Raw genomic sequence first — 20,611 nt, 5'->3', positions numbered from 1 at the left:
AGGGTTTCACTGTGTAATTCTGACTAACCAAAAACTGACCTTAGCCCAGGGAATTCACCTCCCAGTTGCCAGGATTAAAGGTGTATGTCATAAGATTAAATTTTATTTTAACTGTATATGTTAAACTTTACTAGCTTTGAATGAAAAGCATCTTTAGTTTGCAAGTTTAGCTCATAGCATGTTGACATGACTATTTTTTGGTGGTGGCATGGATGGTGTTTATTATGGTATTCTCAGGCTGGCCTGGAACTCAATATTTAGGCCAAAATGTCTTCAAATGCACTGCAGTGTCTGCTTGTCTACATGTACATGGTGGCAAATACTCAGACACATGAAATAAAAATTAAGAAAAAACCTTGAAGGTTCCTATGCAAACCAAGCAAATTTAGATGAGATGAAATGATGCTGAGATGGATGAATAACTGGTGTGGTTGTAACTTTACGGCAGGGCTTCTTTTTGACGTTCTCTCTGCATTCCAAAGATGTCTTTTGTTGGTGTTTTCAAGCATCCAAAGTCTCTTCCCAGTTAGAAAATGCCTTCATTTTCCTTTGTGCTCACTGTAGTCAGTCAGTTTTCTCATCCTGCCAGACTTTAAGAGTAAGCAGAGGCAGCACTGTTCCTCTGGATGTAATGTTTACTCTCCTAGTTACATAGTAGTCATTTCTCTCCCCAAATCTCTATGTAGTTCTGTTTGGAAGTGCCTCTTTAGGGACTTAGTGATCATAAACACAACATTCTTTTCTAGGGCCTCTTTGTGCTCTACACTGCACACTGTGCTTGGCCCGTCTTCCTTTGAGTTACTGTATTGCCGCTTCTGATTTTGTTCCATCTTTGCTTCTTTATTCTGCTTCCTTCTCTTCCCTCTCTCCTTTCCTTTCTTCCTCCTCCTTCTCTTTATTTCAGTGGTGTGGGTGTTAACCCAAAGGCCTTGAGTACAGGAGGCAGTTGTTCTGCTGTGAACTACATCTCTGACTCCATTCAGATGCTATATAACTCACTTTTGAGTTTTGACAAATGTGTACTCATGTCCTATTTTTGATGCAACTCCTTAAACTCTTATCTCTATAATGGAAAATGGTATTTATTGTATTGAATGTTTTGAGACAGAGTTTTGCTATACATTACCACCTATCCTCAAGCTTACAGCAGTCCTCTTTCCTCAGCATCCTGAGTGCTGGGATCATGGGCATATGTCAGTATGCCTGTTCCAAGGCACTGGCAACTAAATACCAAGTTAGCACCTACAAAATGTTCATTCCTACTTGAGAGTTACTGCTTCTTGTTTTTATAGTGGTCTGGATAAAATATATGTATATTATTTAAATATGATTTTATATTAATATTTAAAATTTAGCATTTTCATGTTTCTCTTTGTACCGATTTCTGGTGATATTAGCTAACATTGTTATTTCAAATTTTTTTTTATTTTTTATTTTACTATTTGTGGATGTTTTTGCTTGCTCAGGCAGGCATATGCCATAGTATGCATGTAGAAGTCAGGACAGGGTCTTTTTTACCCACTGAGCCTTCTGAGTGGCCCCAAGATTTTTATTTGTTTGTTTGTCTGTTTCTTTATTGAGGCCAGACCTTGATACATATCTGTAGCTGGGCAGGATTGATTTGTAAACCAGAATGACCTTGTACTCATAGAGACCTGCCTTCTGCCTCCTGAGTTACAGGACTGAAGACATGTATTACCATGCCTGGCTTCCTAAATTATCCCACCACTACCTCCAACCCCAGCCAGAGCTGAGGACTGAACCCAGGGTTTTTGCTTCCTGTGCAAGTGTTCTATCACTGAGCTAACTCCACCTACCCAAGTTACTTTTGATTATTTCCTTCTAATGGCTCATTACCAAGTGGCCATCAAATATTGACTCTTCCCATTACTCTCCACTCATTTCCTCATTGATAAGTTGTTGAATGTTTGTGTCTGGCTTTTAAAAGAAAGATTTGTCTTTGTGTTTTTGTGGAGATTAGGATTGGACTGAGGGCCTTGTATGTACTAAGTGAGCACCTCCAGTGCATGGCTCCCTGTTTAAAATGAATAGATAGTGTTTCCTGTGATGTTCTCTGGCATACTTTCATGTATAAAATGTTTCTTTTCTTTGGATTTCTGCTTTTAGGGGTTTGTTGCATCGGACCAATATTCCAAAGGATGTTGTTGATTATATCATCTTTGGAACAGTTATTCAGGAAGTAAAAACAAGCAATGTGGCTAGAGAAGTAAGTAAAGCAAAATTTATACTGTTTAAAGAGATTAATAAAGCTGGATATAGTGGCTGGTGCTTGTAATGTATTCTTGGAAAGCTGAGGCAGGAGTATTGCCATGGAGTCCAAGGCCTATCTGGGCTATGTAGTAAATTCTAGATTAGCCTGGGCTATAGTGGGGCCTATTCTCCAAAACAGTAGCAACAGAGCTGGGCTTGGTTGCACATACCTTTAATACTAGCACTCAGAAGGCAGAGACAAGCAGATTAGTAAGTTTCAGGCCATCCAGAGCTACATAGTGAGATCCTGTCTCCTACAATCATACCCTTTCCCCAAATTAGCAAAAAGTTTATTTGAATTTGAATTAATATTTAATAACTTATTTCTTTTGTATGTGCATGTGTTGATAGAGATCAGACCCAGGTGTTCTACCACTAAGATACATGCCCAGCCTAGAATTTACTATTTTAAAGTCATTAAACTCTTAAGATCTATTAGCTAAACATGTATTTCACTTAAAATCAGATAACATATACTATTATTTATCCACATTTTGCTATAGGTCAGATAAATTGTTTGAGTGGATTTAAGAAATCTTAGTTTGTCTTTTGTGTTAGAGAGACAGTATAGCAGTGTGGCCGATGCTACTCTTTTAATGTTAGCCGTCATGGTTTCTAATTAAACTGTAACAGTGTGGCCTATTTTATAACTTGGTTTTTGTAGTAGGAGGAAGCCTTGCCTATGATTTTCTGTCTTTGACTAGATGACTCGTAGCAGGGTTGGGTTTTTTATGTAGCTGTTTCCTAGGAGCTCACCTTTGCCCTAGTTGGCAGGCATCCAGTGTTTGTTGGGCAATGGAGATAATGACAGCCTTGAACTAGTGTGAGTGTCACACAGGCATTTGACAATGACTAGTTAAAACCTGCCTTCTGGGCCTTGTTTCAATTATTTGGATAAAGTTGGCTTTCACTTATTCATCTTATTTCTTGTCTGTGCATCTCTGTACGTTATAGTTGTAAAGATAAAGAAGGGCAAATGTGCAGATGAAAACCATTTGTCCTCTCACACAGTTCCCACACTGCGAATATTAACTCAGCTGAAGCTCCAGCACTGCCCAAGCTCACAGTGAGCAGCAAGTGCTTTGAGGGCAGAGGAGAGCTGAGAGCAGGGAGAGTCTGTCTCTCCTCCTGGGCATTGGCTTTTCCTCTGCATCTTCACATTTTGAACACACCTAATAAAAGTTTCAGTGGGTTATTAAAGAAAAGACAAAAAGTTTGTAGGATAAAATATACAGGTGAATCTCAGAAGCACTACTTATCTTGTTCAACTATAGAATGGTTGAATAAATTATAATTGAACAGGAAGATGGAATATTATTAGTCCATTAAAAGCTATGTTACAAAATTTATTTTAAAAAGTTCTATGAGTACATAAAGCCATCAAGTTTCTTACAGTGTTTGTAAGCTCTGTGTCATGGAAATGACTTTGAAAAGCCTGAAAAAGTAAATGTTAAATCTGTCTACATTTTCTACATTCTTCTTTTCGAAAACCAAACCCATAATGTTTTTCTGTGGCTTTTTTTTTTTTTTTTAAGTTTTACATCTATATGCACATCCCAGCTATTGATTGACAGGGTCTCACTTATAAAGCCGTGGATAGCCTGGAACTTACTATGTAGACTAGGGTGTCCCCAAGCTTACAGAGATGCATCTGCCTCTGCCTCCAGAGTGCTGAGGGTAAAGACATGAGCCAGCACACCTAACTCTCCGGTCATTTTAGTAGCTTAGGAGAAGGTGGAGGCGACGGACACTTAGGAAAATAAGTAGTAGAACTTAAAATCTAACTAAACCTAGCTAAAGAATTTCATTAGGATCTGTGCTAATATTTTTAAAGATTTATTTCTTTATTATGTATACAGTATTCTGCTTGCATGTGTGGGTGCATGCCAGAAGAGAGCACTGGATCCCATTATAGATGGTGTAAGCACATGTGCCATCATGTGCTTACTGGGAATTGAACTCAGGACTTCTGGAAGTGCAGCCAGTACTTTTTCTCCTCCTCCTCCTCCTCTTCTCCTTTTAAAATTAATTAACTTGTTTATTCACTTTACATCCCAATGTCAGTCCCCTCACCCCCCCAGCTCTTACCAAAGCTAGTACTGTTAACCTCTTAGCCATTTTTTTCAGCTGACAAGGACCTGTCCTAATATTAATATGAAATCCTAAAAGGCTCTGTGCTCCTAGCAAACCTGACTTTACTGAAACACCTCAATGTATTTCTCCTTCAACTCAATTTCTTCCTTTCTCCTTGACGTCTTGAAAGTGATTCAATCTTTAAATGGAAGAATGTGGACAAGGGTCACCAGCTACCAGTTCTATTTAAAGCTTTGTCAGTCCTGTGTGTCAGCTGGAGCCAAGGGCAGCACGCTGCAGTGCCCTCGTGAGGATCAAGCTGTTACCACCTGAGTGCCCTTACCCTTGTCCCACTGTGGAGCCTTTTCTTTTGCTCCCAACACCTGCTTCCGGTTTCCTTCCCAACTGGTTCAGGTTGAGAAGTTGACATGCAGATAGATATCAGGAAGTAGTTTTTAGTACAGTTGTGCACTTATATCAGGTCTCCCTAGAGACACCAGAATAAAGTCATACTGGTGTATACAAAAGTAACAGCTCCTACAGATGGCAAGGAGTTGCAAGCACAGTGTATGTATGTTGGCAAAGGTCAGCTAAAAGACATGGAACTTTTTAAATCTGTAATTTACAACATTCATTCACTAGACTGTAGGACAGTTCTGATGATAATTAAGTAGTTTCAAAACAGGACTCCTAAATATGGTTCCTTGTAAAGGAACACCTTATAATAAGGGTTCATAATAAAAAGGGTTTATTATTTCATAATAAAAAACTTCTTCCCCACTAAAGTAAACCTTTAGTGTTAAAAAGATTTTTCTCCCAAGTGTACCTACATTCCTTCCATTAATTAGCAAAAACGGAATGTTTTGGCAACATAAATTTTCTCAACAAATCATGTAAAACAAATATAGATGTATTAATTTCATGTTTGATTTGATTGTGTCATGAAATTAGAGGTCACTTTTATTAGATTAGTTAGGAGGTCCTCAGATTTTCTCAGAACTTCTAAAGCTACATTGATTGGAGTCATTTTATGTGTCATTGTTCTAGACAGTTTCTCTGATAGTCATGAACTGGCCTGACCCTTACTCATCAGAGGGTTTCTTGTGAGTCAGGCAGTTCTCTAAAGTTTCTTTTATTGAACTGAACATCTCTATTTTGGCAAGTTTTCAAATTTTACTTTGCCTTTATGTCACTTGTGGGGTTGTCGAAGAGAGCGGAGTGTAAAGCAGCCAGGGACCTGGGTGGGATCTCTGTAGAAGTGGTTAGGACTTTCTTTCCATCTCCTGGTCATCGTGAAAGCATCTCATGCTTTTGCTCTGCTGCCAGACTTACAGCTTCAGGGACCCATGAGCCCACTGTGCTGCGGTTTTGTCGCTCTTTCAAGTGTATGTTAATTTTATGTAAGATAAAATTCTGTGGTGTCTTTGAAGGCTTGAAGCAAAGCATTGCTAATAGTTAGACAAGGCTGAAGAAGAGTGTGGCCTTTGTATCACTTGAGAATGGCTACCAAGCCACTGGACTTAGTGGTCCCCAGACTGCACACCTGAGTACTGGGGAGGCCCAGGCAGGAGGAATATAAGTCCATGGCCTGCCTGGGCTACAGAAGGAATTCAAGGCCACTCTGTGAAATCCTGTTTCAAAATAAAAAGTAAAAAGTGCTAGGCTATATCTCAGTGGTAAAAGGGCTTGCTGAGCATAGGTGAAGCTTAAGGTTCAATCCCCAGTACTATAGAAAGAAAAAAAAGGAAAAACAAAAAGTGGGCTGGTAAGATGACTTGGCTGTAAGGGCTGTGCTGACAAGCCTGATGGCCTGAGTTCAAGCCCTTGAACCAATTACCACCATGACCTCTAACCTCCACATGTATGTACTGATACACATGTGCCTCACACATAAAAATTAAAAAAAAAAAATTTGTTACCAGAATTTTGCAGTATCTTTCAGTGTCTAGAAGAAAAGCAAAAAGCCATTTTGTGATGGGCTTAATATTTTTTAAGCATTGCTTTGTAAAATATTGAAATAAACTTTTTTACAATTCACTAGCCAGAGTAATGCTCAGTCTAACTCACGTGTGTTTTCTCTTCCTCACTATTCCTTGAAGGCTGCCCTGGGAGCTGGCTTCTCTGACAAGACTCCGGCTCACACTGTCACCATGGCTTGTATCTCTTCAAATCAGGCCATGACCACAGGTATGTGTATATGGAATCCAAAGGTTCTTGTGATTTTACTCCTTTTAATTAATCTTTAGGGAGTAAGTGTTCAGCACAGCACAGGGCTCTTAATTTGTGTTTTTATAAAGATAAATTATATAAAAGTTAAGGATTTTCCAGAGTAGTTTTCATGCCCTGTGTGGACAGTTGAATTCATTCTTAGTCCTAGGCTGGCTGTTACTGGACTGTCAGTGGGAGGAGGTGCATAGTTTATCCTGCTCAGATGCCCCCAAGGACAGAGTCCTGCCTCAAGCCTCGCCACCATAGTTATCAAGTCCTACTCTAGATGGTCTAGTCTTGGTGTGGGAAGATGTTCATTGCAAACCACTCACTGAGTAAACATGAGGACCAGAGTCTACATGGATAACTGTCCCAGAATTCAGAAGGCAGAGAAAAGATCCCCAAAGCAAGTTGGCTGGCTAGATGATGCATATTGGTGAGATGTGTTCAAGTGAGAGAATTTGTCTCATTGTACAGATGGGGCACAGTTAAAGACAGATACCAAATTCTGGCCTGTACATACACATACACATTTGCCCATGTGTCCCCTAACACATGATAGCACATATTCACACATGCAGAACTGCTTTTATTTTTAATTCACTGTTTACTCACATCCTTGGTGATCTATGTGGCATTTCACCTAAAGCTGTGAGACACTAAATGGCTTTTGCTACTTAATGAAAAGATAGGAAGCTTGAATGTTTAGTGCTCAATGGTATTATAATAATATCAACACCAGATTGGGCATTTGAGTTCCCGAGTGGGAGGAATGAAACCAGAGGCAGTGGTTGGGGGCTTCTCTGTGGAGTGGCGTGTGACTGGCTCCTAGTTAAAGCAACAGAATCACATGCCAGTTGCCATAAAGGGAAACCCACATCTAAGAAGTCATTTAGCAGGAATTAGTATTCTCTATGTGGGGGGTGAGAAGGAAACCTTCCAGAAAACTTAATCGTAGAGCATATAAAATATAGAAAATGTTTAGGTTTTGAATATTATTTGAATTGGGCTGGAGAAGTGGCTCAGCACTTGGCTGATCTTCCAGAGGACCTGGGTGTTGTTTCCAGCACATGATAATTCATAATTACTAACTCCATTTCTAGGAGATCTGATGCCCTTTTAGCCTCTAGGCACTAGGCACAAATGTGTTGTTCATATGTAAATGCAAGTAAAACACTAACATACAGAAAATAAAATAAGTTAAATACAATATCACTTGAGTTGATTTAGAAGTTAATGTTCTTGTGTCTTGGATGAAACTTCTCTCAGGTGTGTTGAGTGTGGTTTTAGACATTTAAAATATTTTCTTATACATGCCTATTTGTGTGCCAAACCTTGGGTTTAATCTCCAGAAATGCAAAAATTATAAGGTAATAGTCCCATTGTAAAGTTTAAAACTAGCTGGGTATAGTGGTGAACATTTTTAATCCCAGCACTCAGGATCTCTGTCAGTTTGACGCCAGCCTGCTCTATACATCTAGTTCTAGGACAGCCAGAGCTATACAGTGAGACCCTGTAGTTAGAAACTGATTGCTGTTGCAGTAAATATTAAAAAATAAAAGCGGTTTAATCTCTTTTCCGGCCCTGAGGTCTGACCCTGATACGGAGCCCCACACACCTCTGGAGCCCAGTCTGAGCTGCCAACATGGCCCAGCTTGTCTGCGCAAATTCCTTCCCTTGGCGGTTCTCTACTGCCTGTTCTCTGCTTCTGTTCCGGGGTGTTTCTGTAACCCCAAAATTCCACACAAACACAACTCTACAGCCCGATAGCTTTTCATACAGGTTTATATATTCAACTCTCAATCCACAAATCCTCTACACAACAAAATTACATCAAATAGACAAAGATACAAACTGCCCTTCTATATGAGATATTAGACCTATAAAAATCCTTAATGTTCATAGCTGTTTAACACCAATCAATAGCACCTGGGTCTAGCTGGTCCTTGGGAAGCTCCACGTTGCCACGATCTCTAACCTCTGTCCTTCCTCCTCAGAACTCTCTGACCTCTCTACTTCCCTCACCGCCCCCCCCCCCCCTTGGGAAGGTTCAGTAGCCAGCCCTATCTTGGGGAAGTGGAGTTAACATTAAAATACAAACAGCTTCAGGACAATCTACAGATTGCTGTTATACAAAACTGATAACTGTTTCAGAGATTTTTTTTTTATGTATTTATTTTGTATGCAGACATGTTATGGTGCATTGTGCATGTCAAAGGATAACTTGTGGAGATTGGTTTGCTCCTTCTACCACATATGCTGCTCTAGGGATGGAGCTGAGGGCTTCTGGCTTGGCTGCAAGTGCCTTTCAATGGCTTGTTATTCCTGCAAAGTTGTTCACGCACCTATTTTGTACCCTGTAGCTGTTGGTTTGATAGCTTCTGGCCAGTGTGATATCGTCGTGGCTGGTGGTGTTGAGTTAATGTCTGACGTCCCTATTCGTCATTCAAGAAATATGAGGAAAATGATGCTTGATCTCAATAAAGCCAAGACTCTGGGCCAGCGCCTGTCCTTACTCACTAAATTCAGACTGAGTTTTCTGTCCCCTGAGGTAAGACTTGTAAATTTAATATAAATAAAGATCCAGAGCATCCTGAGGCTAGATTACAGTTAGATGTAACACGTTTTCTAATAATTATATATTCTTTTGATTATAGGGCAGGGTCAAAAAAGGAAGGAAAAAGAGAGAGGGAAAAAGAAACAATCTTTTTAAAGGATTTATTTATTATATGTATAAGTACACTGTATCTGTCTTCAGACACACCAGAAGAGGGCATCGAATTCCATTACAGATGGTTGTGAGCCACCATGTGGTTGCTGAGATTTGAACTCAGGACCTCTGGAAGAGCAGTCAGTACTCTTAATCACTGAGCCATCTCTCCAGCCCCAAAATCAAATATTTGCTTACAAGGAGCTTTTGTGTTTCCTTTATTTCTTTTTTGGTGTTTTGTTTTGTTTTGTTTTTTGAGCTAAGGACTTGCTAGGCTGTCCTCAAATTTAAAATCCCCCTGTCTCAACTTCTGGAGTGCTAGGGTTAAAGGCATTGTGTCTCTATATCCAGTCAATAAATAGATTTCTAGCACTGAGCAATCCTATGCATTATCTCACTCCTCTGAAGATTAGAGCTGTTCTCTGTGTCTCCTTTGCTAGCTCCCTGCAGTGGCTGAGTTCTCCACTAATGAGACCATGGGCCACTCTGCAGACCGACTGGCTGCAGCCTTTGCTGTTTCTCGAATGGAACAAGATGAATATGCACTGCGTTCTCACAGTCTGGCCAAGAAGGCACAGGATGAAGGGCATCTTTCTGATATTGTACCCTTCAAAGTACCAGGTAAGTGGTGATACTGGGATGTTCTGAATTGTTTCAGTTGCTCCAAAAACTCAAAAATTTGTTTTTAAAAAGGATTCATTTATTTTTGTTGTATTTTTTTGTGTGTGCTGGCCTGTACATGTGTATGTCATGTGCATGCAGATGTCCACAGAGGCCATGAGAGGGCATTGGAGCCCCTGGAACAGAGGTGACAAGTGCTTGTCAGTCAGCTGATATAAGTGCTAGGATCCAAATCTGAATCCTCTGAAAGAGCAAGCAGCAAGTGCTCTTAACAATTGAGCCACCTCTTCAGTCCTACAATTAAAAACATTAAGTGATAATTTTTTAAAAATAGGTTCTACCATGTAGCTCTGGCTGGCCTAGCCTTTGCTTCCCTGCTGCTATGATTGTTTCCAAAATAATCAGCTTTATAAAAAATTATTATGAGTACACTACAGCTGTCTTCAGACACACCAGAAGAGGGCATCAGATCTCATTACAAATAGTTGTGAGCCATCATGTGGTTGCTGGAATTTGAACTCATGACCTCTGGAAGAGCAGTTAGTGCTCTTAACCACTGAGCCATCTCTCCAGCCTCAAAATAGTCAGCTTTGATTTCCTTTCTTTTTTCTTTTGCTGTTGTTTTTTGGTTTTTCTACACAGGGTTTCTCTGTGTAGCCCTGGCTGTCCTGGAACTTTCTCTGTAGATCCACCTGCTTCGGCCTCTTGAGTGCTGTAATTAAAGGCATGCCCTGATACCACTCCATTCAGCTTTTATTCTTTTTATTTTATTTGTTTGTTTGTTTGTTTGTTTAATATGAGTGCACTGTAGCTGTCTTCAGACACACCAGAAGAGGAATCAGATCTCATTACAAATGGCTGTGAGCCACCATGTGGTTGCTGAGAATTGAACTTAGGACCTCTGGAAGAGCAGTCAGTGCTCTTAACCTCTGAGCTATCTCTCCAGCCCCTCAACTTTTATTCTTAAACATGGACTCAAGTTTAGATTTATTTTGTAACACTGGTAAACTTAAAAAGGGGGTTTTGTTTTTTAAAACAAGGTCTCATATAGACCTGGTTGGCCTCATATTATATAGCTGAGGCTGGCCTAGCACTCAGTCCTCTGCCTCTCCTCCCAAGTAGGATTTCATGCATGTGCTATCATGCCTAACTTTAAGGTTTTCTTTCATTAATTATTTTATTTATTCACTTCATATCCCAATTACAGCCTTTTCCCCTTCCCTTCTTCCAGTCCCCTTTTCACTCTCCTACCCCTGTGTGTGTTCATAGTTCATCAGTGAAGGTCAGAGGATAATTTAAGAATCAGTTTTCCTCCCTCTGTGGGTCGTGGAGATAAAATAGGTCATCAGTCCCTGTGACAAGTTCCTTCACCTGCTGAGCCATCTCACTGGTCTTGTTTGGTTTGTAGGATGTTTGTCTGTAGCTTTAACTTGCCTCTTACTTGTAGCAGTTCTTTTGCCTAAACCTCCCAAGTGCTTGGATTACAGGCGTGAGTCACAATGCCTGGGTCCAGCCAATTTAAAATTCCTGATTTATTTGAGGTTTTAAGAAAATATGATGTTGGGGTTTTGTTTGTTTTGTCTTTTTTTTTTTTTTTTTGAGACAGGATTTTACTATGCAGTCCTGGCTGGCCATGGTCTGTAGGATGTCCTCAAACTCACAACAGTCTTCCTGCCTCAGACTCCAAAGTACTAGATATGCCTGGCATGGTATCCTTTTGTACTTCTGTGTACATCTGTGACTAAATTTGATTATGTCTTAACTGTAAAAGGCTCTCTTTTAGAGATGGGATTATGTACAACTCAGTGGTAGAGTGCTTGCTCAGACAGTCAAGGACCTGTGGCAGTGGTGGCAGTGGGAGGGGGTGTTGGTCCCCAGCCCTGGAAAGACTAAAAAGGCTTTCTTTATAGTTGACAGATAAGATTTACATTTTCTTTGTTCTTAAAAGTGTATGTGTATGGATGTATGCACACACATGTAGGTTCTTTAGAGACCAGAAGAGGGCATTGGTTTCCCTGGAACTGGAGTTACAAGCAGTTGTGAGTTGCCCAGTGTTGCTGTTGGGCACTGAGCTTGGGTTTCCAGAAAGAACATCAAGTGTTAAACTCTGAGCCATCTTTTCAACCTCCATTCTTATAATTTTGAGCCATTTTTCCAGCCCCTTTTCTTAGAATTTTTAAAGCATGTTGCTATAGAGGAACTATATAATGCTTACAGTTTCTTAGAGTTAAAATTTTCATATTCTTACAGGAAAGGACACAGTTACCAAAGATAACGGGATCCGTCCTTCCTCACTGGAACAAATGGCCAAACTAAAACCTGCATTCATCAAACCCTATGGCACAGTGACAGCTGCAAATTCTTCTTTCCTGGTAATTGTCATTGCAATTTGTATTTAATAGTGGTTTTTCCATAGATCCAATAGAAGACCCTGCAGCAAGTTTGCTTGTGTGTGGTTGGAGGCTTAAAATAAAGTCATTCACTGTAGAGAAGATGTTAAAGGACAATTATTTAAACAACAAACACAAACTGGGTCTGATAACATATCCCTGTAAGCCCAGCATTCAGGATGTAGAGTCTGGAGGATTAAGAGTTATCAGGCAGCCTACCTGTCTCAGAAATCCAATACTTAAGTTTTACTGTCAGATAGATTTCCTTATGTATGCTAGACAAACTTAAAGTTATAACCCTCTGCCTCAGCCTTCTTAGTGCTGGAATTACAAGCATGAACCATGTTTAAACACCAAGTTTAAAATCGTAGTTTTAAGGTCTTAGATGTCTCACCATGCTAATACAAACGCTGTTCTTATGAACTTGTGTTGCTTATGGTAAGCATTGGAAGTGGGAAGGGCAATTCTGATATACTGTGGTGGCTGTAGATTAGCCACTGAGGATATCAGAGAGGCTTCTCAAAAGAGGTAGCAAGTGAATCTTTATTTTATTTGTTTTGTTTTTTTTTTTTTTAATTTGATGTGTATGGGTATTTTGTCTGAATGTGTGTCTGTGCATCCTGCACTTGGAGTGCCCATTCAGGCCAGAAGAGTCATTGGCTCTTCTGGATCTATAGTTACAGATTGTTCTTAGCTACCATGTGGGTACTGGAAACTGAGCCCCGGTCTCTGGATGAACACGTGCGCTAAGCCACTGAGCCATTTCTCCTGCTTTCAATGTTTCTTTACAGTATAACTGATCAATTTCTATCACCACATGCAGCAGTGAGCATACTATAATGTAGCATCCAAAAACCATTTTCATGTTTAGTCACCTGTGTTCCCAGACTTTCTGGCCAACTTATTGGTGGCTATGTGCTTTTTTCAGTATTGCTGAGGTTTTTTGGTTTTATATATTTGTTTATTGGTTTTATTTGTTTACACTTAAGCTGTTATCCCCCTTCCCAGTTTCCCCTCTGCAAATCCCCTATCTACCCCCCCTTCTATGAGGATGCTCCCCCCACCCACCCATTCCCCTACACTGAGGCATCTAGCCTTCCCAGGACCAAGGGCCTCTCCTCCCATTGATGTCCAACAAGGCCATCCTCTGCTACATATGTAAAATAAAGATGTGTAATAAAATGTAAAAGAACGTGTTTTGATTTTTGCATACTGTTTTTCTTTGGAATTGTAGAGGATATTCTTTTATTTTTGAAGTAATGGTAAAGGACTTTTAAAAAACAAAACCTCAGAGGTGCATCCTTGTTCTGAAATTTCTATGATATGTGTTCAAAGTGTTGTAAAACCATGATTTTGATGGTCTCTTATTATCTTGATACATTATAATACCTTATGAACAGTCCATGATACTTCAGTCCTCCCAGAGTGGCTCAGGGTATATTCTTGATTGTGACTTAATAGTGGATATAGTAAAATGAATTTTTGCATAGACTCTATATTGATGTATTAGTGGACTCATGGAGGCAGATGCTGGGAGACTTCCAGATGACATCATGTTGTGTCATTTCAGACTGATGGTGCTTCTGCGATGCTCATCATGTCAGAGGACAGAGCTCTGGCCATGGGTTATAAGCCAAAGGCATATTTGAGGTAAAGTTAACATTCTGTTAAATTGCTTATGACCTCTTTATTTTATTACTAGAGGTAACCTCTCTGTTTTTGCCTAGGGATTTTATATATGTATCCCAGGATCCGAAAGATCAGCTTTTACTTGGGTAAGTAGCAGTATATATTTCTAAATTTCAATGAAAAAATATTTGAATTTTTGATTATAGTTATTTAGGGGGGAGGTTAGAAGATAATTTACAGCATTTGATTTTCTCTTTCTACCATGTGGGTTCTAGGAATCAATTGCTCACATTTTACACAGGTTTGAGAGTATGTTAAACCCTAAGTTGGCATTTTATTTTTATATTGCTACCAATTGTGTTATATACTCAATCAGACACACATTCTGCACTTTGTGTGTGTGTGTGTATGCATCTGTGTGCAGGCATCTGTGTCTGTGTGCTTGCACCATTTATGCTAGGCAAGCACTGCCAACACTGAGCCTCATCCCTGTAGATTGTCCTGAACCTGTTTGTATTTTAATGTTAATTCCACTTCCCCAAGAAGGGCTGTCTGGTCACGTGACTCCAACTGAACCTTCCCATTTTAATTAGTAAAATAAAGTGACTGGGTGGGGTGAGGGAGGTTGAGAGGGCTGAGAGGTCCGAGGATGGAGAGGGAAGGTTGTGTCGACATGGAGCTTCCCAAGGATCAGCTAGACCCAGGTGGGATTGATTGGTGTTAAAAGGCTATGAATATTAAGGATTTTACAGGTCTAATATCTCATATAGAAGGGCAGTTTGTATCTTTGTCTATTTGACGCAATCTTGTTGTGTAGAGGATTTGTGTTGAGTATATAAACCTGTATGAAAAGCTATCGGGCTGTAGAGTTGTATTTGTGGGATTTTGGGGTACAGAAACACCCCGGGGAAGAGGCAGAGAACAGGCAGTAGTAAACCGCCAAGGGAAGGGAGTTACATGGACAAGTTGGGCCGTGGTGGCGATCAGACCAGCCTGGCCAGAGGTGTGCATGGCTCCGTATCAGGGTGGGGCCTGAGGAGTTGAGACCTCAGGGCCAGTAAAGACATAAACTAATAATTTTTAGTATTTACTGCAGCACATCCCCAACCTACAGGACTTTTCATAAATGCTTTCATTATCTGACCTTTCTCCGCTGGCTTTCATTATAAGCTTGAGACTAGCCAAGCTCTTATCCTGCCTTGACCCTTTGAATTCTGTTCCTTTTTGGTTTTAACTTACCCTATCCTGCTTACCTGTTTATTATCTGTTTTTCCAGGTCTACAATATGGTGAGGATGAAGGGCACGTCTTTTTGTGTCCCCAACACTAAATATTTGTATAGTAGAACAATGAATAAATATAAAACTCAATTTGGAGTATAATAAGAAATGCTTAATTTGAAAAGGGAAATTTTAAGCTACTATTTTTGTTTGTCTTCTTTTTCAGACCAACATATGCTACTCCAAAAGTTCTAGAAAAGGCAGGATTAACCATGAACGATATTGATGCTTTTGAGTTTCATGAAGCCTTCTCAGTAAGTTGTACATAAGTCTTTAAAAGTGAAGGGAATGCCTGGGGAGGGAGGCTGTGTACTTCAAACTGGGTTTCTTTGTAGGGAAGGCAAGGGCAGTGAGTCAGGGTCACACTTGTGGTGTTGAAAATACACCTTTGGAGGCTGTTTCTTAAAGGCTCGTTAAGAAGTGTTAAATTATTTCCTTATGACATTTTCACTGAAAACTGATGTAAAGATTTGCTTAAAGTTACACAAGTCTATGTCTTACATAAAACCCAGAAGAAGAGCATTAGTAAGTAATAAAGTCTTGAATTATTTTCCCTCCTAGGGTCAGATTTTGGCTAACTTTAAAGCCATGGATTCTGATTGGTTTGCACAAAATTACATGGGTAGGAAAACCAAGGTAAGTTTCTGATAAATAATATGCTTGAATTTCCCAGCATGTTAATATTTTGAATTTACCATCTAATAATATAAAGGGGAGCTGGCCATGGTGGTGCATGCTTTTAGCCCCAGTACTTGGGAGAATGAAGCTGACAGATCTCTGTGTTGACCAACCTGGTCTATAAGGGAGGTTCCAGGACAATTAGAGATATACAGGAAAATCCTGTTTCTGAATGAAGAACAAACAGGAGAGGGAAAAGCTTATTTTCTCTTTTTTGGCAGTACTGGGGTTGAACCATGCATGCAGACCAAGTACTCTTCCACTGAGCTATAGTCCCAGTTTATTTCCTAATTTAAAAACAAGTCATGGAGATTGATAGCCTGTATGTTGTCTTCTGTTGGTTTCCTTCAGGAGCCATGCACTGATTTGTTAGGTAGTCAGCATTAGTTACTCCTCTCTGTGTTGCTTGCTTCCTCTTAGAAAGAGCCTGACTTGACTGGTCTTAAGTAAAATCACCAAATTGCTCTTTGTTTTTGTGGGAGCCAGGTTGGATCCCCTCCTCTGGAGAAGTTTAATATCTGGGGCGGATCACTGTCTCTGGGACACCCTTTTGGAGCCACTGGCTGTCGGTTGGTCATGGCAGCTGCCAACAGACTGAGGAAGGATGGAGGCCAGTATGCTTTAGTGGCTGCCTGCGCAGCTGGAGGCCAGGTACGTCACAGCAGTGCCATCAGGACTCTCATGCCTGAGAATGTTTTGTTTGAAGCATTTATGAAATGTTGTTTCTGATGACAGACAACAGAAAACAACAGTATTCTTTCGTGAGGAGAGAAGGCTATTGGTTTTAATTCTGATATTTCATTGAAAGGAAAATGTTCTTTAAATCCAAGCTGTTTTTCTTTTTAAAATATTTATACTTTTTGTTTACAATATGTTTAATATATGCTCACTATGGAAGCTATATAAATATATATATAAGTATACATATATATAAATATAAATATATTGAAAAAATAATTTATAACTTTGTGAAGCACTAGGATTAGAAGGATCTCAATGTATTTTTTTCTTAATAATAAATTTTTATTCATTTACCTAGTAGTCATGACACCTTATCTATAAAGTCTAAGGTCTCTGTGGCTATTAACTCAGTGATCAAGTAAGTAAGTGCCTGTCTTGAATGTTTGAAGTCCTGGGTCCTTAACACCACCACAAAACCATCTCTCGATAACTGACTTACTCCGTAGAAGAGCTAACTTCTCCGTGATATGTAGCTGCTGTTCAGCCAGGAATTCATTAGTCTGATAGATGTTTTCCTGTCTACCGCTCTTATGTTATAGACTCAGCATGCTCCACACTATAACATTTCACTGGGAGCAAAATCATAAAGGAAAATTAGCCGTAGGCTTTTTGGTGTTTTTTTTTTTTTTTTTTTTTTTTTTTTTTTTTTTAAGATTTACTTACTTATTTCATGTTTGTGAGTACACTGTCGCTGTCTTCAGACACACCAGAAGAAGGCATCAGATCTCATTACAGATGGTTGTGAGCCACCATGTGGTTGCTGGGAATTGAACTCAGGACCTCTGGAAGAGCAGTCAGTGCTCTTAACCACTGAGCCATCTCTCCAGCTCCTTTTTTGGTTTTCTTAAAACAGAGTTTTTCTGTGTAGCCCCGGCTGTCCTGCAACGGTTACTTCGTTGACCATGTTGGCCTCTAGAGATCTCCTGCCTCTGAGTGCTGCAAGTAAAGTTCACCACATGCACTGACACAGTCTTTTTTAAAAATTCTGATATAGACAGATTTTTGTTTTCTTGCATGTTTTAGACACCATTGCTAAGCAAGACAAACAGGCATAAGCTTAAAAGATGAGGTAGACTTTCTTTAGAGAGTTTGAAGAAAGAAAGATAATTTATAAGTTGAAACATTGTTGCTTCATGGTCTGAAACGTTTTAATTGTACTAGGATTAAACAGAGGGCTCCACACAGCCCTGGGGATACAGTCCCCTAACTCAGAACTGTCTTATCCTTTGTGTGACTCTCCTGTTGAAATCTTGCATATTTGGATAAGAACCTGCTTCTTATCTCTGCTTGCTCCCTCCAGGGAGATGACTCTGTGTAGCATGCAGTCTGTTCAGATTCCCTTCCATTCAGGTGCAATTGTTATCTCTGTTGTACAGAGTGTACAAAACATTAGATGATTTTGTGGATGGATGGAGATATTCAGTGTCTTCTAGAAGTTTTAAGCTTTCCACTTGTTTAATTGAGCCAGTTGAGTGACAGCAACATAATTAGGAAATTAGGGCAAAACTTCATTATGGTGGATCCAGAGCAGTGTGTTTCTTTTATATAGCTTATTTTTATTTTATGTGCATTGATGTTTTGCCTGCATTTCTGTGTGAGGGTGTCAGAAACCCTGGGACTGGAGTTACAGACAGCTGTGAGCTGCCGTGTGGGGGCTGAGACATCTTAGCTGCTGAGACATCTCTCTAGCCCAAGAGCAGTATATTCATCTTTGGCATTGCTAATATTTTGGACCAATTAATTCTTTGGGCTGTGTACTATAGGATGTCTTAACACAGCTTCCACCCATGGAATTCTAATAGCAACATACTCTTTCCCAGCTCTGCCCTTGCCCCATACATGTATGCGCACACACACACACACACACAGTTGAAACTAGGAGAAATGAATACCTGCCAGATGATTTCTGAACAGAGTGGGAAACTCTTCCCCCAGGAACCACTGATCATGTTGAAACATGAAAATAGTGCATTAGAAGTAAAGTTAGAAGAGTGTTCTGTGGGTCAGTCAAACCTTCCCATCCCTCTCTGTCAGTCTGTCTGTCTGTTTGTATTATCAATGTTAACTGATTATTTTGAACACATAATATATGTGTTAAATTCCAGATGAGGATCTTGGTATATGAACTTTAAACTTACATAGTATTAAACTTAATGCTTTATAAATAATAGTGTTTTTAATACGTATTTGTTGGAATTGAATTGAGCCTAGAAGCTGAGCATTTCATTAGGCTGTCTACAGGTTTTATGGCAGTCCAGCAGTTAGACTGACTGTTAAGCAGATAGGATTTAGACCCAGGAAATCCTAAATGTTTATGTAAGGCTTAAACTTGGGTCATAACTAGTACCCAAAGCTGTGCTGAGTGTTACAGAAAGGACGTTGTTTGTCTTCTGGCCTTATGAACACCAGTTCACCTTTTTTAAAAAAAATTGTAGCTCTAGATTTTTCTTTTGTTTTTGTTTTTCTGATATATTACATCTGGACTGCAGTTTCCCCTCCCTGCCTCCATCTCTTCCCTACCCTACTTTGTGTCTTCCCTAGATCCACTCTCCTTTCCCCTCCCCTCAAAAAAACACAGGATTCCCAGGGGCATCAACCAAACACATCCTAACAAGCTACAACAGGACCAACAAGTCGTCATGTTCAGTTCATCTTAACCGGATAATGGCGAAGAGCCAAGCCTGGGCTTTAGAATCAGAATCCTTATACCTTTTCCCAAATCTCATCTTTCTTCACAATAGCTTTGTGATTTGACTGAGTCACTTAGCCTTTCAAATCCTGTTTGGGTGGGCCAGCGGTAGAGTGCTTGCCTACCGTGTCTGCAGCCCTGAGTTCTTTCCCCAGCACCACAGAAACTAAAATAAAAGCAACCATTTATTGCATTTACTAGGACTCCCACTTCATTAGACTGAGTCTGGTATATGTGTATGTGGGGGCATGTGAATGGCCTGTATACATGGATGCCTATATAATGTGTTCTGACTTTTTATAAAATCTTTCTAAACTAGTCACCATGAACTCTATTTTATAGAAGTTGGGCCTCCAAGTAATCACTTCCCTGTGATCATGAACATCAGTGGTGTTCCTGCTGTTGGCTTGCCTGTGTACTGGCTGGACTCCCCACCTTCACTGCTACCTTAGACTGACTGAATGCTCTTCTTCACAGGGCCATGCCATGATTGTGGAAGCTTACCCCAAATGACTGCCCTAGAAGGAGGCGACTGATCTCCGCAGCACTCACACTGGGCAATGCCACTTCAATGCACTACCGAGTGATACCTGCAGTTCCTAGCTCCTCATAGGAAACCGCACTGTGGCCTTCTCTTAAATATTTTGCGATCAAGCCTTGCGGGTGTTCGAGCTTTTTGATAATCACAGCTTCTGCTAAGTTCCAGACTATCTCATAAGTGTATACAGTTTTTGTTATCTCTTGTCACAGAGACTAATGAGTGCTAGCCACTTGGAGAGAGGTTAGCTGAGGTTTAGAATCATCTTTGTAATGTTTGCAGATTCTCCTTGTTCCTGTCTGTGTCATAGAGGTAATTATTTTTTTCTAAAATACAAACCGATGTGCCTAAATTAACTTACTAAGAAAAAAATTTAGACATCTCTAAAAACTGTAATGCTTAGACACATAGATACCATGTTGGTTGACCTTAATAAAGTAGCCGTGTATTAGAGGACTGTTTGTAGTCTCTTTATCAGTGGGAAAATGGCAGTTTGTAACCATTACAGGCGTTGTGAAACTTCCAGCACTGTAAGTAAAGTCCTGCTGATAATAGTGTGTCTCCCCATTTCTTAACTGAAGCAATTTGGTTTTATTGGAGATGCTCCTGTTTGTCAAGGTTGATGTAATGTATAAGAACATATTTTATTTTGGCTATTATAAACTCTCTCAAATTCTTGACAACTGTGCTACACAATCACATTTATGCTATTCTGGAAAAGTTGTAGCTTCAGTTATAGACATTTGTTTGAATGTTGCTCAAATATATGGAAATGGCTATCAGA

At 39.8% G+C, this 20,611-nt stretch overlaps 1 protein-coding gene across 3 annotated transcripts in view; it reads left to right on the top strand.

Annotated features, from left to right (window-relative positions):
* Positions 1-20,280, top strand: part of HADHB (hydroxyacyl-CoA dehydrogenase trifunctional multienzyme complex subunit beta) — a 33,572-nt gene extending 13,292 nt beyond the window's left edge. For all 3 annotated transcript variants that reach the window (XM_080920737.1, XM_080920738.1, XM_080920739.1), the window contains exons 6-16: positions 2,128-2,227; positions 6,444-6,531; positions 8,916-9,103; positions 9,703-9,883; positions 12,134-12,255; positions 13,844-13,923; positions 14,001-14,048; positions 15,348-15,435; positions 15,743-15,817; positions 16,346-16,510; positions 19,767-20,280. In XM_080920737.1, the coding sequence (XP_080776863.1) occupies positions 2,128-2,227; positions 6,444-6,531; positions 8,916-9,103; positions 9,703-9,883; positions 12,134-12,255; positions 13,844-13,923; positions 14,001-14,048; positions 15,348-15,435; positions 15,743-15,817; positions 16,346-16,510; positions 19,767-19,802 (1,171 nt within the window). In that variant the 3' untranslated portion in view covers positions 19,803-20,280. The remainder of the gene's footprint in view (positions 1-2,127; positions 2,228-6,443; positions 6,532-8,915; positions 9,104-9,702; positions 9,884-12,133; positions 12,256-13,843; positions 13,924-14,000; positions 14,049-15,347; positions 15,436-15,742; positions 15,818-16,345; positions 16,511-19,766) is intronic.
* Positions 20,281-20,611: the final 331 nt, after the last annotated feature.

Source organism: Micromys minutus (assembly GCF_963924665.1).
Source record: "Micromys minutus genome assembly, chromosome: 1".
Lineage (NCBI taxonomy): Eukaryota > Metazoa > Chordata > Mammalia > Rodentia > Muridae > Micromys > Micromys minutus.
The sequence above is the reverse complement of the archived record's forward strand: the minus strand, read 5'-3'. Positions and strand labels throughout refer to the sequence as shown.